The 16,614-nt window shown below is 40.6% G+C and overlaps 1 protein-coding gene across 1 annotated transcript in view; it reads left to right on the forward strand.

The window, feature by feature from the left end:
• Positions 1-16,614, forward strand: part of LOC308297950 (phospholipid-transporting ATPase ABCA1-like) — a gene marked incomplete at its 5' end in the record, with an annotated part of 237,041 nt that overhangs the window by 87,954 nt on the left and 132,473 nt on the right. Inside the window, 3 exon segments of the mRNA XM_080741514.1 lie at positions 217-356; positions 5,753-5,880; positions 14,747-14,845. Of these exon segments, the coding sequence (XP_080597640.1) occupies positions 217-356; positions 5,753-5,880; positions 14,747-14,845 (367 nt within the window).

A 16,614-nucleotide genomic window follows, 5' to 3' on the forward strand; every position in this document is an offset into this window, starting at 1 on the left:
AAGCTTATTTGCAAAAGAAGTAGAGTATCACACAGGTTATAAATCTTTTTGACATTGACGGTGTGCTTTTATACTCCCTAGCTAGCCTCCCCCTTTTCAGTCACATTCGATCACTCTGCTTCTGCTACAGTAGCTGTACTGAACAATGTGCTCATCGCATCCTTTTCCGTGTGAATGGATGACAAATAACACAAGCGTCCCCAACATCCATTCCAGCTCTGCAGAAGGTTGCCGCTGCGAACGGGAGGGGCTCCGTGGTGATCACTGGCTGGAAGCTGATCAGGAAGCAGTTCCTGGCCCTCTTCATCAAGCGCTTCCACCACGCGCGCAGGAGCCGCAAAGGACTTGTTGCTCAGGTAAAGCAATCGATGGCTTCGGTTCCATTCCGGCGTATTAATCAGAAAGATTGCGCTCAGTGCAAACCTAACATTCATTCATCTCTTTGGGGAAACTATTCATCATAATTCAGTATTGATAGACTGTATGTGTTAACTCATTCAGAGAGCCAGTGCAGATGTCTAGTGTCGGAGTCTAACCATTTTATTTAATTTATTTTGTTTTATTAACCACCCGACATTCTAAATTGACTGGGGTCCCCCAGGTCTCTATTCTAGGACCCCTCCAGATTTTGCTCTACAGTAAATATCTGCGCAATGCGATGTTGTGATCTTGTAGAAAGTGGGTAAAAAAAAAACTAACTTCTTGACTCTACTCTTGCCCACTTCTCCCATGTGTTTTGCTCTACTGCTGGGTCAACTTTTCGTATCTTAAACTTATTCCGGACAGGTTTCATGAAAATACTCAAATTTGACCGTGACCCCAAATCATCTCTTCAGGGCATGGTTCATTCCCAACAAGTTTCATGAAAATCTAGACGCCCGTTCCCGGGATATTTTGCTACCAGACAAACAGACTTAGTGGAGCGAGGCAAAAACATAACCCCGTCCAACTCCGTCGGCGGAGGTAATAAATGGGGAAGTATTTTAAGTGCAAAATACACACCAGTATAATGATACTATAAATATACTGTTGGTGCTCAATGAAAATGTGTCAGATAAATGATGTGCTATTACGGTTGCGGTCTTTGTACTTCTCACTTCGTGTTGTAAGTATATTATGAGCTATTCTGACCCTTTAGTGTAAAGGGATTTAAACAATGTTATCAACTTACCTTCTGTACTGTTATGGAAAGGAATAACACTGCAATAACTACCATAAAGTCCATAAAGTAAAGTTTTACCAATGCCTGAGAGGGAAAAAAATGGATTTATAAAAGATACAATACAATAAAACAAAGCAAACAACATTGTAGGTGTACCACATATATTGCAAACACAGTACAGACAAACCAATGCCATCCATATTATCTACTGTTATTTATATAGTGTCACTGTTTTTTTTTTCCTGTCTCCAGTTATAGAAACATCAAGTTCAAAACCTTTGAAACAATTCAAAATGACACATAACTTTCTGTTAGTTGTTGTTCGCCTAATTGGTATAAGGATGTCAAAGCGTTGACTGTAATTAGTCTTCCCTGCATTTGATGTATGCTAATGATGTATTTTCATTAGCTGTGTATTAAATGTGATCATCGTGCCAATTAGAAAGATGACAGGCTGCTATTAGCCTGTTAAATGAATGTCCATATTGTTGTGTTGCTCCTAAACACTGTAATTTCAAAAGTCAAAACCAATGAGTTGAAACCGTTTCAACAAGTCAACACCAATATCGACGAGTGGCTATTTTCCTAGGCACTTGGAAAATAATTTTCACAAGTTTGCCGGCCGCGTTAATGTACATTCAAACTTAATTTGCCTTTTGATTTGTATGCAAAGCACACGGATAACATTTAACCCTATCAGTCGTGAAAGATGCCCTGACATTGAAATACTGACAGTGACGAGGAGAACATATTATGAAGGCCCGCCCCTCCTCTCCCGCCAGCTAGTGTGTGTGTGTGTGTGTGTGTGTGTGTGTGTGTGTGTGTGTGTGTGTGTGTGTGTGTGTGTGTGTGTGTGTGTGTGTGTGTGTGTGTGTGTGTGTGTGTGTGTGTGTGTGTGTGTGTGTGTGTGTGTGTGTGTGTGTGTGTGTGTGTGTGTGTGTGTGTGTGTGTGTGTGTGTGTGTGTGTGTGCGTGCGTGTCAGACACCTTTGCTGATGGTTATGAGCTCTCCCTGTAATTCGCAGCAATACCTTTCCCCATTAGTCACTGTCAATCTAGGACATCCGTTGTTGTACTACAGAGGGAATAAAGCTGTGTGTGTGTGTGTGTGTGCGCGCGCGCGCGTGCCAGGAATCCCTGTGTTTGTGTGCAGTGACTGCCTTGACACACCCCGTACCTCATGTCCCTTACACCAATACCTGTTGTAGACTTAACAAAACAAACACCCATTGTCAGCAGACATTATTATGTGGTGAGACTATATCTCCAATTGAACGTGCTTGGGGAATACAAAAGAGATTGCAGAGTAAAACTGAATGATGGGACACAAAGTCTGGGAGCTCACCAGACAGGCACAGCCTGTGGGGACGTTACGTCATGCTGACTGAGTCGGAAGACATAACGTGGCGCTCCTCGCACACACGGCGGGCCTCTGACTGACAACAGCAGTGTAAATCAGTGTTTCTCAAGCTTTCAAATGTCAAGGTCTCCCCTTAACTCTGACAGTGTACAAATGGATTCAAAATATGTAAATCTAGTGAAAAGGGCACATCAACAAGCTCCCGATGCATCACATACAACTCATCATACAACAAAGTATATAGGGCTTAAGTTCAAGGTGATCTTTATTATAATGTCTTGTGTATCCTTTCTCCCATCCTTTTGACAATATGGGCTTATATGGCCTACAGTAATAACTCAAAAGAGAAGTTATTAGTTATTAGTTCATAATACACCAATCCAATGTGGTTTGATCAGGGTTTTTACTTCTATCTGAATTTGCAAATGCATTCGACAGATTTGTTTGTTGAGAAAACAAACGGTGTTCTGTCAATGATGCGTTATTATAACGCATCAATGATGCGCCTCTCTGCCCTTAAACACAATCTAATGAGCCAGTTTACATTGCGGTGAATAAAATACATCTTAATTGTCTTTTGGTGTTTATATACTCTCTTTGCATTGTAATCCTCATCCTCTTTTTTTTTAAATGTATTTTCCAATCTTCACTGAACTTGGGAATGTGATAAAACCTGAGCATTGTTCATGGGAGTGCTTTTCTTTTTGTGAACATAATGACTTTTCCCCTTTGTTTGCTCTCTCACACAATAGAAGCACCAGCTGTCACCTGCAATTACTGCACTGTCTAGAGAGAGAGACGGGGGTGGAGGGGAGGGGGAGCGAGAGAGAGAGAGAGTGAATGTGAAGGGGTGAGAGGGAATATTGTCCTCTCTTTTGTGTGTTTGTCACTAACCACATGATACCCAGCGTCCCTGTTCTGGCCATGTCATTCTTCAAACAACCATTTGATGGAAGGAGCCTAACATTGTAATTGTAGACTGGCTATTTTTGCTATTATTTTGATGTACAACAAAGTGCTCAATTCCACCCTTGATCTTTCTTGCAGACACATTTCCATAGCCGCTGTGCTGTAAATTGGAGCAAATTTTTCAACTTTATCATCCGGAATTGGCTTGGCGAATTGCAGCCCCACAATTAATCAAGTGTAGGCAAACCTCCCCCTCTGATATTAAGTATCCTCCACTGAAACGAGAGTGTGTACACACGTGCATGGTAGCGTGTATGCATGCACACACACACACACACACACACACACACACACACACACACACACACACACACACACACACACACACACACACACACACACACACACACACCATGATGTCCTCTTTTGTTTTATACTTTTCAGCTTTGACAAATAATTGAAAATGGAACACTTACATGAGAGGGGTGTGTGCGTGTGTGCGCGCGTGCGTGCACACGCACATATGGGGTGTTCGAGGACGGTTGAAAAAAGAAAATAAAAGTGAGAGAATAGCAAGAAATTAATTATGCCCGAGTGGGCGTATGATGACAGGAGGCATTTGGAAGTGTTTAATCAAACTCATAATGCCTTCACAGCAGCCAAAACAAGTTGGCGGGGAGCATATTAATGGGTGCCCAGGTAAGGGCGCTTTAATCCCACACATTAGGGCACACTGAGGTTGGGCTGATGGAATTGATCTTGCATCAATTGCATTGATATAGCTTTATCTTCCTGCCTACACACACACACACACACACACACACACACACACACACACACACACACACACACACACACACACACACACACACACACACACACACACACACACACACACACACCCTAGGCATTTTGCATGATATTATATAATGAATTTCACGTCCAATACCTTGTGTTTAACCCTCTAGCACCCACTGTGTAATATTACAACGTTTGTATTTTATAAAAAAAAAAGGTTTAAATCATTTTATTTTTGCTCCCCCTAGCACCTAAACATCACCATTGTATTCTATTGTTTAGTATTACAATGCCATTGGCCACAATATTTACATATAAATACCACCCACAGAGGCTGATATTCACACCCGCCACAGAGGCTGACATTCCAGAGTTTTGACGAACAACATCTCACTTTTTCACTGAAGCTATTCCTCACAAAAACATAAGTAAAATGCCTGTAATATTTTTTTTGGTGATCATTAGAATGTCTAGAACATGTACATATGTTATTATTGTGAAAGATATCCCACATATGTAAATTAGAGCATGATTTATGATTTATGGCTATAAAACCCTACAAAAACATTTTTTTGAAGAAAACAAAAACATTACATTTTCCTCTGATTAGGATTTTTTTTTTCTTTTTCTTCTTTTCAAGTATTTCTATTTTTGGGTCTTAGAGGGTTAAGGTACTGTACATTTATATATATTATTAAACGTTTAGCTCCACAATACATCACTGATCCGCTAATTCCAGATTTTGCCTCCAGGTCATCCCCATAACTTCTCTTAGTTCTTGACTTGGCATTCTCTAGCTGCCCTAAGGCTCTGGAATACTGTGTGCTCCTGTTCCACATTGTTCTCTGACAAAATAATAGAATAGGTCTGTTTTTCTCTTGGTTTTATTTAAATCTGAGTTTGCCTCATGATTTTTTGTTATGTGTTAATTTATTTGGGATGTGTTTATTTTTACTACTTTGCTTTTGATTCTAAAATACATGTATAGTGATGTATTTTCCATTTTAGTCTTGCTTTTATGGATTATGATTTTATTATGGTTTTGTTTTGTTACATGCATGCATTGGGAAGCACTTTGGGTCAACTCTGTCGTTTTAAAATAAAGTACTATGTAAATAAAGGTGACTTTTATTACATTACCGTGGTTAAATAAAACCCATCATTGCATGCATTTGCAAATTAATCTGGCTCTTAATACCATGGCAAAGTATCACAATACGCAATTTTGTATTGTGTAGATCTCTACACAGGCTAATGGAAAGAAAAAAAACGGACGATAATATTCTATCACTCATGATCTGCCACAATTACGCAATGATATTGTATTTGTCGCATAGTAAAATCTGACGTGTACAAATTTACCAATTTGAGGGAGTTAATATAGGTGTCCATTTGTACACTTTCAGAGTCTTTGTTCTTCATCCAGGATAAAGGTGAAACATGTTGAGCATAGTTATGAGACGCACACTTTGCTGTGGGACATTAATATTCACATAACTATGTTCCTCTCACGTCCTACCGTAGGTGATCCTGCCTGCTCTCTTCGTGTGCCTGTCCCTCATCTTCTCGCTCATCGTTCCTCCGTTCGCTGAATACCCGAGTCTGGAGCTGCAGCCCTGGATGTATGGCCTGCCCCAAACCACCTTCATCAGGTCAGTCACTGAGGTGGACTGTGTCTGGGTGTTTCACTGTAGTGCAGTGTTTCTCAAACTTTCAAAATGTCAGGGTCTCCCCTTAACTCTGACAGTGTACAAATGGAACCAAATGAACCCGTTGGGGTTCATTTGGTTCCATTTGTACACTGTCAGAGTTACAGACTTGTATGGGTCAATTTAGACCGCCCTAAAGGAAGCCACAGAGTCCCTGGAATCCACTTTGAGAACCACTGCTGTAGTGCATGCATGCCTTGATGATGAGGAAGGACACTTTGGATTATTTTCCCAATTAACAATATTTTGTTTTGTTTTTTTGTAATTTTCCTGTCATTAATAATTGTGTTATTTTCTTTGTTTTGCATTTGAATATTGTCGATGCCTGTGTAATATGTGTCCCTATTTGCATGCCCGTATACCCTGGAGGGAGGTCCCCTCTTTTGTGATATTTTATTTTATTTTCATTTTCGTCTTGGGAGTTTTTTGAATCAGTGTCTAAGAACATAGTTTTTTGTTTTGCTGGTTAAATGTTGATGCTTTTTACAGTAACAGTGAAATAGGGATATACAAATGTGTTTATTTATCGTTTATTCGTGTTACACCCAAACCAGAAACTACCAACCAGCTTTTTTGTATAGAAACTAGACCTAGTAGGTGAAAATGACAGATTCTGTCATCGTCTGTGATGTAATTCCTCCCCCTATTCTCAACACCAGTGTGCTCAAAGTGGCAGCAACATAATCACACCTCTTCTTTAACAACATAAGTGGCGCTGATTCCCACGTTTGAATTCTAATATGTATCATCTGTTATCTGTCTAAAACCATCAAAGCGCCACCTCGGCGCTGCGTTCACATTCATTTCTTGTAACATCAAGCTGTCATTGCCTTTTCCGCCGGGCAGGTTTTCCCATTTCCCTTGGCAGCACAATCTAGAAATCCACTTTGTAGGTGTCACGAGATAATTAAACATACTGTTATGTGAAACTGGTTTATCTAAAGTAATCATCCTGGCACTTGGTAAAGGGAGCAAAATACATTATTTTTCCTTTTTTCTTTTTTAACATCTTTTGACACGCTCATTGTTGTTTCAGTATAAACGTCAAGAACAAAGAAAACTTCTGGCAAGTTTTATTTATTCTGTGGAAAAGTTGGATTTATTTGTGTGTAACGTTATTTATTCTTACAGTGGAATTGCAGAACTGTTATACATCACAAAAGTGTGACAAAACATGAGAATATAAAGTATTGAATATTTCATGCTGGGATCGCGTCAGCACAACCGTACTGTAGCCATCTGCAGCAGTGGCAAAAATAATGTATTGGATGTATGTACTGTGCTGGGCTCATTGGTATTCCATGGCAGTATGCTTATTCTATCCAGAGGAGATCATTGCATTCAAATAGATTGATCTTACTGGGCGTCTTCAATAGACTGGTGGGGCCTTTGCACATTGCTGTGGAAACCACAATCTTTCCTCAATTTATTTGGAAACTAAAAGTGCAGTAATGATTTTTTTTTTCTTTCAGATAAAGTCCAGTATATACAGTATACACACTATGCCATGGTGTCCGTACTATTTGTATGTAAGGCAGCGAGTGGTTCTCAGACCAGAAACCCTCTAAATAACTTTTTAATCCACGGTACCCCTGAAACACATTGTTACCGTACTTTATGTCACTTACATTTGTCATATTAAGGTAGGTAAATATATAAATCTTTCCTCCTAAGATACAGTATGTCACAACTTAGGAAAACTTGAGATAATATATATCCAATAGGGCAAATAAAAAAATTATAGTAAAAAAAAAAAAAGTATACTCGACTTTTAACCACCCCAGCGTCCCTATTCTGGGGGGAACATTTATCAAAATAGCAAATCTACAAGCACAGAACGCTTGTAGATCTATTGTTGGCGCAGAGATTTTGGTGTACATCGAAAAAGAACACACCAAGTACAGTGCAGCTCACTTCCGTTTCATTATTAAGAGGGTCTGAGGGGTTAAACTGATCAATTCCAAGTATTAAAGTATTCCGGAGCCACCCCCGGACTTGCGTCACGGCACCCTAGGGTGCCACGGCACCCACTTTGAGAAAGACTGATGTAATAAGGTGGTGCCATTTGAAGCGTAGATGCAGAAGTCATCAAAATTAGCTGGAACCGATCTTGTGTTGCACAATTATGTGCCAGCGTCCTTTATGGCTTTGACATTCCCCACGGTCAATTACCAAAACGGCCTTTTCCCTTGAGATGCTTTAACACATATTATTCCCTCATGATGGCGGTGCTAACTAGAGCGTTCTGCAATCTGCACCTTACTAGTTGACTCAAGTGAGCATCAGTGTACTGCATACCTCGTTAATACCAATGACCCATTTTAGTTGAGTGGTTGAAGATAATGAGTCACATAGTTTTGCAGTCAAGTGCGTTTTCGCCTCACAGTAGAACTACATTTGTAACCGTGCCAATAACTTGGGGCTGTGGCGATACAGCCTTTCTTAATTTTCTGTCAGTATTACCGCCGATTAGGGATGGGACGATAAGTGATATTATTGTTTATCGTGATAAAAAAACACTGACAATGATCGTATCATAGAGATTAAATTTATTGTGAAATCGTCCTCCCGCCATGCACTCAATTCACCTTTTATTTGCAGAGATGTAAATCCGGTACCATTTAAACCCTCTATTGGTAAAACGTACTTATAATATATGTACTTGTCTTTTTTTCACTCTCTAACAAATCTCTTTGCCAAAAATTGCCAATCTACAGATCGGCTATTTTTTGACAAATGTTCTGCCCCAGGATAATGGAAGTTGGGGATATTTTGATTATCGCGATATCGGTGCAAGAAATCTATGTGCTGATAGGTACAGTATACCAGGTGGTAAACCCCAGATGTATGCAAGGTGCTCTTGAAAGTGATGTTATAATAGAAATGACGGTACCTTTTTCGATGAAGTCCATGTTTATAAGGCATTATAAACATACTTCTAATGCATAATAATATGCTTATAACAGTGTATCATTATATACACTCAAATCTTCATAAGGCTTTATAACAATAATCATAACACATTATTCAGCATTTTATGACTTATAAGGTCAAGTATCATAATACTTATAATTGCTAGTCACTGGCAGTCTTAGTGTATTATAAATCTCATAGTTGAAATAAAATATAATAATACCTTTTATAATTATTATGGTGGAATTATACTATAAGTCATGAGTGGTCATAGGTGGCCATGCTTTAAGAAAATAAAACTATGCGTAAACCTAACCTTAATTCCAATAAAATAATTTGCGACACATTTTAGATAAGATAAATAAGCAGCATCGGGAGAGGGATTCGATCCCGAGACGCAAGGATTGGAAGTCTAATGCTTAACTTTGCACGCCACGGAGATGACAGGTATTGCAGGGGTTTTGGGAGTTATTTAAGGTAGTCCGCTCATGTGAGGCTGTTCTGTGTGTGTCACAGAAGGGGTTGTCACCAAGTTACTACTACGACCCGGTGGGAAAGGCTAGTTTGCAGAGTAAAAGGTCAATATTATTATTAGGTAATGACGGTTCAAGTGGTTACATATCTGAAAACACACATTGACATGAAACCAAAATACCAAAATAATTGATTGTGCTGTCAAATGAAACCATATGGAATCTATGAAAAGGTTGTGGGGGTCCCTGCTTCATCTCTCTCTCAACTAAGGGGTCCTTGGCCTGAAAACGTTAAAGACCCCTGGTTTACGTCCCAGGAAGGGCAAGAAAAAAAAAAAGTAGAACTGGCTTAAAATATGCCAGCTGAAAAGAAAAAAAAGAAAATGCTCCAGTTATATATTGGAAAATCAGACCCTAACTGGATGGGTTTTTGAGCATTGCTCCTGGAAGTAGCTAAGCTTCAACTTGTCCGGGCTCTGAAGCGTGGCCTACATCTGGCCTACGTCTTGGCACAAAACGTAGTTTGTTCTATGCCCAGGGCCTACATCTTGGAAGCTAGTGCTCAAAGTTGTGGTGATGACTCTATAGTCATTATTGTTTTTAGTCAGGGAGCCACAGGCCCAAAAGCTCAAGGAAAAGGGTTGAACCTGTGATGTCATGTTGTTCTTTTTATTTCTGTTTTATCTACTAGTTTGGTCATTAAGGTCCACAGAATGAGAGGTCTGCTCTACTGAAAACATCCCAAAAGAAAGTTGGCCATTTGCCCATCACCTGTATCACTATACAGGAAAATACAAATATTTTAAAAATACAAAAATCAGCTTTAAGTAGCATGTGAGGTGTCAAACTAGGGGTTCTTCTTGATTCTGTGCTTTTGCATGAAAAACATTCCTTGGGCTAAAAACATCCCACAAAACTGTGAGGACTCATCAAAAAAAAGTGGAAAAAAAGTGATGATGCATGACATCACAGGTCATCTCACATTTTGGGTGACTGGGTCCCTGGCTATTTACTATGTATTTATTTTGTGCAACTAGTCATGGCTGCCAGTTCCCACCTGATGTTGTGCTGGAGTTCTGTCTGATCAACACCATACTGAAGAACTGCTAGCTTGCATAACATCTTCAGACTAGGACTCAAGTCTAACATGTACAGATCATCGTGTGTGCTGCCACCTCTGGAGAGGACAATACGATCTCCCACAATGCAACAGCACATCCTAAATGCTGAACTCGGGCCTTTCCCCTTGAGCTCCACCTCCTTCCAGGAGAAGGTCTCTGGACTGTATTTCCACAGATCTTTGAGGTACTTGTCCATCCAGCCACCATATACGTACAGCTCTCCATTGTAGGTAAAGGCAGAATGACCGAAGCGTCCCCCTGGATGCAGTTGTCCAGATGTCATGCTCAGCCACAAGTTGGTCTCTGTGTCAAACACTCTGAGGATGTTGTCCTGGACACGGAAACCACCAAATAAAAACATCTTTGTCCCGATGATGGTGGCAGAGTGCCATACAGCAGGTGGACTTCCTCCGGTGTTAATTAAAGACCAGACCATTGTGCTGGTGTCCAACTTGTACATGTCCAACTTGTACATGTCACCACTAGTATGTGCCCATCCTCCATGAATATACATGACCCTCCCCAAGACACAGGCTGAGTGGCCCTCCCTCCCCTCCGGAACGGTCCCAGAAACCCTGGGCTTCGACCATCCGTGGGCGTCCACATCAAAAGCATAAAGCATGTTGCAGTAAGAGCAGTAAGAGCTCCCACTGTGCATAAAGCCTCCCCAGATGTAAACTATATCATCCATCAGAACAGCAGTGTGGCCTTTGCGCCTGGAGGGAGCCTCAAGGTGGCGTTCTCCTCTTCCAGGCGTCATTGGGGACACTTTCACCCAGCGCAAAGTCACTGTGTTGAAGACGTTCACACAAATATGATCCGTGTCGCCATCACAAACCCCTCCAAAGGAGTACACTTCATGTTCCACTGCTACCGCTGCGTAACCAAATGTACCGGGATCCTCGCTCAGATGCAATGTCCAGCAGAACATTTCTCAGCACAGATATAAAAAGCTAGTTGCTCATTCGCCTCTGCAGTTCACTGGAGCGATGTACAACAATTATAGTCCGGACTTCCTGGAAAAACGAAGGGACTGCTGCCAGTCAAGTGACTACTGGCCAATCACAGTGCGTCTTTTCTGGGACTTATCCAAGGACTACAATTCAATACATAAAGGCGGGTCTTTATGTATTGAATACACCTGCCTCTGATTGGCCTAGCAACTTGCGTATGATTCCCTTGGTCCCTCGATGCATACACCCCAGAGCCGAAGGTCTACCTTTCTATGTCTGTTTCTCACACCCCAGATGAAGTCCAGCTCTGTAAAAGAATAGAGTCCTACTTATTACGATTACTAATCTCTCATAACAGGAGTAAAAGTTACTAAAGGGTGTTTCGTTTACTCATTATGAACGACGTGGCTGTGATGACATTGTGATGTGATGATGACATTGTAATGTCGATGACATATACAGTGAATAGACAAAGACATAAATGAATGCGGAGGTGTGGGCTTATAACATCATCAGTGTGTGGCTTTCTATTCAATAACAGTTATACTAGTCATGGTATTGATGTGATTTGGTTTAAACATGTACAGATGAGCAGGTTCGCACAAAGTATGTCAATGTTTTATCATTGACCATAACACTAAATACATATTCCCATTTTCTAGTTTTTTTCTCACGTACCCCCTGCAGTACCCCTGCGTATCCCTAGGGGTACACGTACCCCCATTTGAGAAACACTGCCTTGGAGGAGTTGAATTTGGGGTTTGTATTGTAATTCACACCGTGATGACATCACTCCGGTGTGATTTACAATACAAACCCCAAAATCAATCCTCCAGTTCTAGGCAACACTGTAGGGGGGGGGGGGGGGGGACCTTTTTTTAATTTCCAACTCCTCTAATGTATATTAATGACACACTTCAATATTGAAAATGGGTGGTTTTCCGCTTTAACAAGATAAAAAGGATATAACAGTGAATCATAAATCCTAAGGATTTACACAAGTCACTTGCAGGATTCAATTCATAAATACATTGCAATAGGCAGCTACACACAGTATACAACACAGCTTTTGATAAATGCCTATAAGGATGGATTACACAGCTACAGAATAAGGCCCTGGGAAGAGGAAGACATAATCAAGGTGTTACAGAAAGCAAGCGAGGCAACTCTTCATTAAAATCCATTTATATTCAGTTTGAAGTACTCTCTGATTAACATTACCCCCTCTACGTGTTTTAGAGATTCTGTTGAATACACAAAACGAGAGTGTTGTCACAGGATGACTGGTTTCACGAAAGCGTCTAGCAACAAATTACTTTACTAATGTATTGCAGCCCACATGGACGAGAGAATGTATTTGATAGGCATTTGACCATCATCCAAAATTTTCAGAATTCTCTGCTGTTAATTTTTTCTGTTTCACTGTCGGTCAGAAACCTTGTATATCCAACTTTCAAATTTGTATGTTTTTTCGTAAATGAAAGCCCTACTTCATCATATAAAAGTATCGCACAGAAGTAGTGAAAATAGCCGATCTACAAGCTCACAAAAGTAGTGAAAATAGCCGATCTACAAGCTCACAACGTCACGCATCGCGAGGCGTTCTGTGGTTGTAGATCTGCCAATTTCACAATTTTAAATTGTTTTTGAAATAATAACAAAAGACAGGAGGTTTTGGACATACAAGGTTTCCACCCGACAACGACGATATAAACCTCTCATTAGTTCCATATCTATTTCCGTGTATCAAGTGTTCATCTTTGAACCGAATGATAGTTTAATTTCCATCGAATAACGTGGAAATCCAGCCATTGTTAATGACAAAACAGATGGCTGCACACAATCCATTTCTACAATGGAAGGACGTCCATGGCTCTCTCTGGTGGCCAGAGAAATGACCGCGTGACCTTCACGGACATGCCTCTACACGAGGCACTGAACACCGTATTAATCCCAGTGGTCGACGGGTCCACAGCCACTGGCGGGCAAAAAATAAAATCATCATCATCGCGGTCTTTATGAAACATGCTTGAACTCCCTCACTATACCTCAAGATAAAGGGCAGAGTTTGTGTTTTCAGCAATGTTTTCGGTAATGGGATTGAAATTGAGAACTGGCACACATAGGGTTTAGTAGGTCTATACAAGCCACTGAGGTGTTTATCGACAGGTCTTGCATATTACAGTATCGGCTATAGTGTCTTGAACATATCTGCGACCATGCTTGCACAACACACATTACGCTAAGTTAATGCAACAAAAAACATAAGGCATATACAGGTATATTTGGAATTCAGTTGCTGTGTCTTCAACCAAAGGAAAGCCTCTGCAAGTCTATGATTTCACCCTCACTCTTGATTAAACTGATCCCGATAGCACATTGCATCAGCATTGAATTATCTGTCTGAAACCTATCAAGACTGATGCCCCAGCTCCCATATCTAATCTCCCTTCAGACCCCCTTGGATCTTCAGATGGATTTACATCTAACGATCATGTAATCCGCACTGATTCACTAAACCAAGCCCTCTGCGAAACAATCAATGCCATGGCACGCGTGATAACCCACAATTACCATGTAGTGTCTGAAAAGCGTAATGATTCAGTCAATGACTCCAACTCCCAGAGTTCCTTTGGGCTGGCTGTCTGGCCACGGATCCTGTCATAAAATGTCCATTTACTCTTGTTCTCTCATGTATGTGGCCATACATTACAATTGCAAGTGTCCATAAACGTAGGTTACTCCGTTAGTCTCCGTACTAAATTGAGTCTAAATTGAGACCATTTCACCCACTAGACTAGAGGGCAGGCAGCATTCTGCCAACGCTGGTGAATGTTAACCTGGTGAATGTTAACCTGGTGAATGCTACTATGCCTAAACCGACTCCTAATCCTAACCTCAGTAAAACTGTGCCTAAACCTAACCCTAACCCTAACCAATGTAGGACCAATGAGAAGTTGGACTTATGGGCCGTCCCTGATTCAACCAGCCCCAACCAACTTGAGCTATTAAGCTAGTATTGAGTAATCTTACAAAACAGAATAAATATCACACAAAGGAAAATGATATAATCACTGTCAGCTCAATCTTAAGATACCCTCTGCAAGTTTCAAAACATCACATGCATGCTGCACTTCCTTATACCTTTTTTTTTCATTGCTGTGTACAGTTTGATATGTTGAGGATCACTACTGCGCCCTGAAGTTATCTGTACATACCGTTAGCTCTGGTCCATAGCAGACCCACCCATCCGGAAGCTTACGGAACACCTGATTTGAGCATGGCAGGTTTTACATTGATGACTGTGAGGGATCGACTTTGAGACTAAGATGTTTAAATACTTTTACAGTAAGGATGGACCTGAAAACCTGGAGGTGGATCGCGTGGTGGACTCCCTTGTAAACAACCCAGGCTTTGGGACTCGCTGCATGACTGCTGATCCCATACCGTAAGTACGAACCATTCCTTAGGACACTAGTGAATTGAAGCACATTGATACCTATAACCTATATTCATTCTAAAACAATTAGCCCAATTGCTTTGTCTGTGTTCGCATGCATACAGCTACTGTACACAGCTGTGTGTACAATAAGTGTGAACTGATGTGTACATGCATTTGTGCACACACCTATGTATCAAAATATTCAGGCATACAGTATGCGTATGTCTATGTCTATTTCTATTAAAATAAGTCTCAGCTCCACTGATATCACTCAATCCAGTTTCAGCACAAACATGGGGACAAATTCATTCCACTCACTGCTATGCCACCAAAATGTTTATCCTCAGAAATGACCCCCCCAACAGTTTTTTATATGGTTGCACCAGACTATATACTTTATATCGTCCGTCCGTCCGTCCGTCCGTCCGTCCGTCCGTCCGTCCGTCCATCCATCTTTCCATCTTTTTTGCCGCGCTACTCCTCCCCCAGTTTTGGTGGCACGCACTTTGGCAAATCGCCCGGCTTCATCGGGAATCGATTCCTTACATTTTGCTAAGGGAAACGTTACATAGTTTAAATTATATAAATGTATTTGTGAATCTTCTCCTTTGACTTTAATTACAAACTTTTCCCATTTCCCTTTTCACATCATGGATGTCTGACATCTGTGACTGACACAGTATGTCAATATATGGGCATTCCAAGATATGGGCCAAGATATTGGAAGACAATTTTAATACATGACATCAGGGATCTCCATATATGGGCATAAAAGGGACAATAACGGAATTGTTAGCGCACACACGCTCAAATAGGGACAAGGGCCGACAAATACAGATATATGTGCACGTGTGACTCGCGTTACGGCAACCACACTTGCATTTTCAAATTGCATCTTTCTAGTTTGTACATTTTTCTAAGTTAAACTCCAGACATTTTTTGTTATCCTTTTAACAATCATTGTAAACTCACTGTACTGTTTACAAACTGTTCAAAAATGATTCAATCAATCAAAAACAACAACCCATGAAAAGAGAAGCAGTGCTCTGTACAGAGTGCTCAGTATACAGTAACTATGTAATCCAATTTCTGAGAGCAAATTTAATCAATGCTTTTGGGATGCTCTGCTTGTTCCCCATACCATTGTTGAATAGGCTGAATGATAATGAGAAGGAAAGGCTTTTCAAACTTTGAAATCTAAACAAAAAAGAAAAAATCTAAATGCTAATTTTGCAAAGTGCAGAGGCTGTGGAGCACTAATTCCCAGTGAGTTCCATTTTTTGTTTGAGCTCTTTCCCAGCACACAAGCTCCCACCGTTGTAATGCAGCGCATGTCATTAAACTCAGGCCTAATACTCATGACTCAAGACATTTACACTAGCGGTTGAGACGAAACCCCTCAAACATTTGCTGACCGTCTGATTTATTCACTGTAACTCATACATGAATTAATTTGTCGGGTGAATGTATGATTTGTGTTTTATTTCATGGATACACAGTGATGTGTGCCGTGGTGGTGTAATTCTATATTTCGTCACTGTCGGGCAGAAACCTCGTATCTCCAAGTTTCAGATTTGTATGTTTTTTTTTGGTAGTAAAGCCCTGTTTCATCATTCAAGACTGTTGCACAAAACTAGTGAAAATAGCACATCTACAAGCACACAACGCCTCGCGATGTGTGGTGTTGTGTGCTTGAAGATCAGCTATTTTCACAATTTTAAATCATTTTTAAAATGATAACTAGAAGTGGGAATCTTGGACAGATCAAACACGCC

The sequence above is a fragment of the Nannobrachium achirus genome (assembly GCF_963921795.1).
Source record: "Nannobrachium achirus genome assembly, chromosome: 14".
NCBI lineage: Eukaryota > Metazoa > Chordata > Actinopteri > Myctophiformes > Myctophidae > Nannobrachium > Nannobrachium achirus.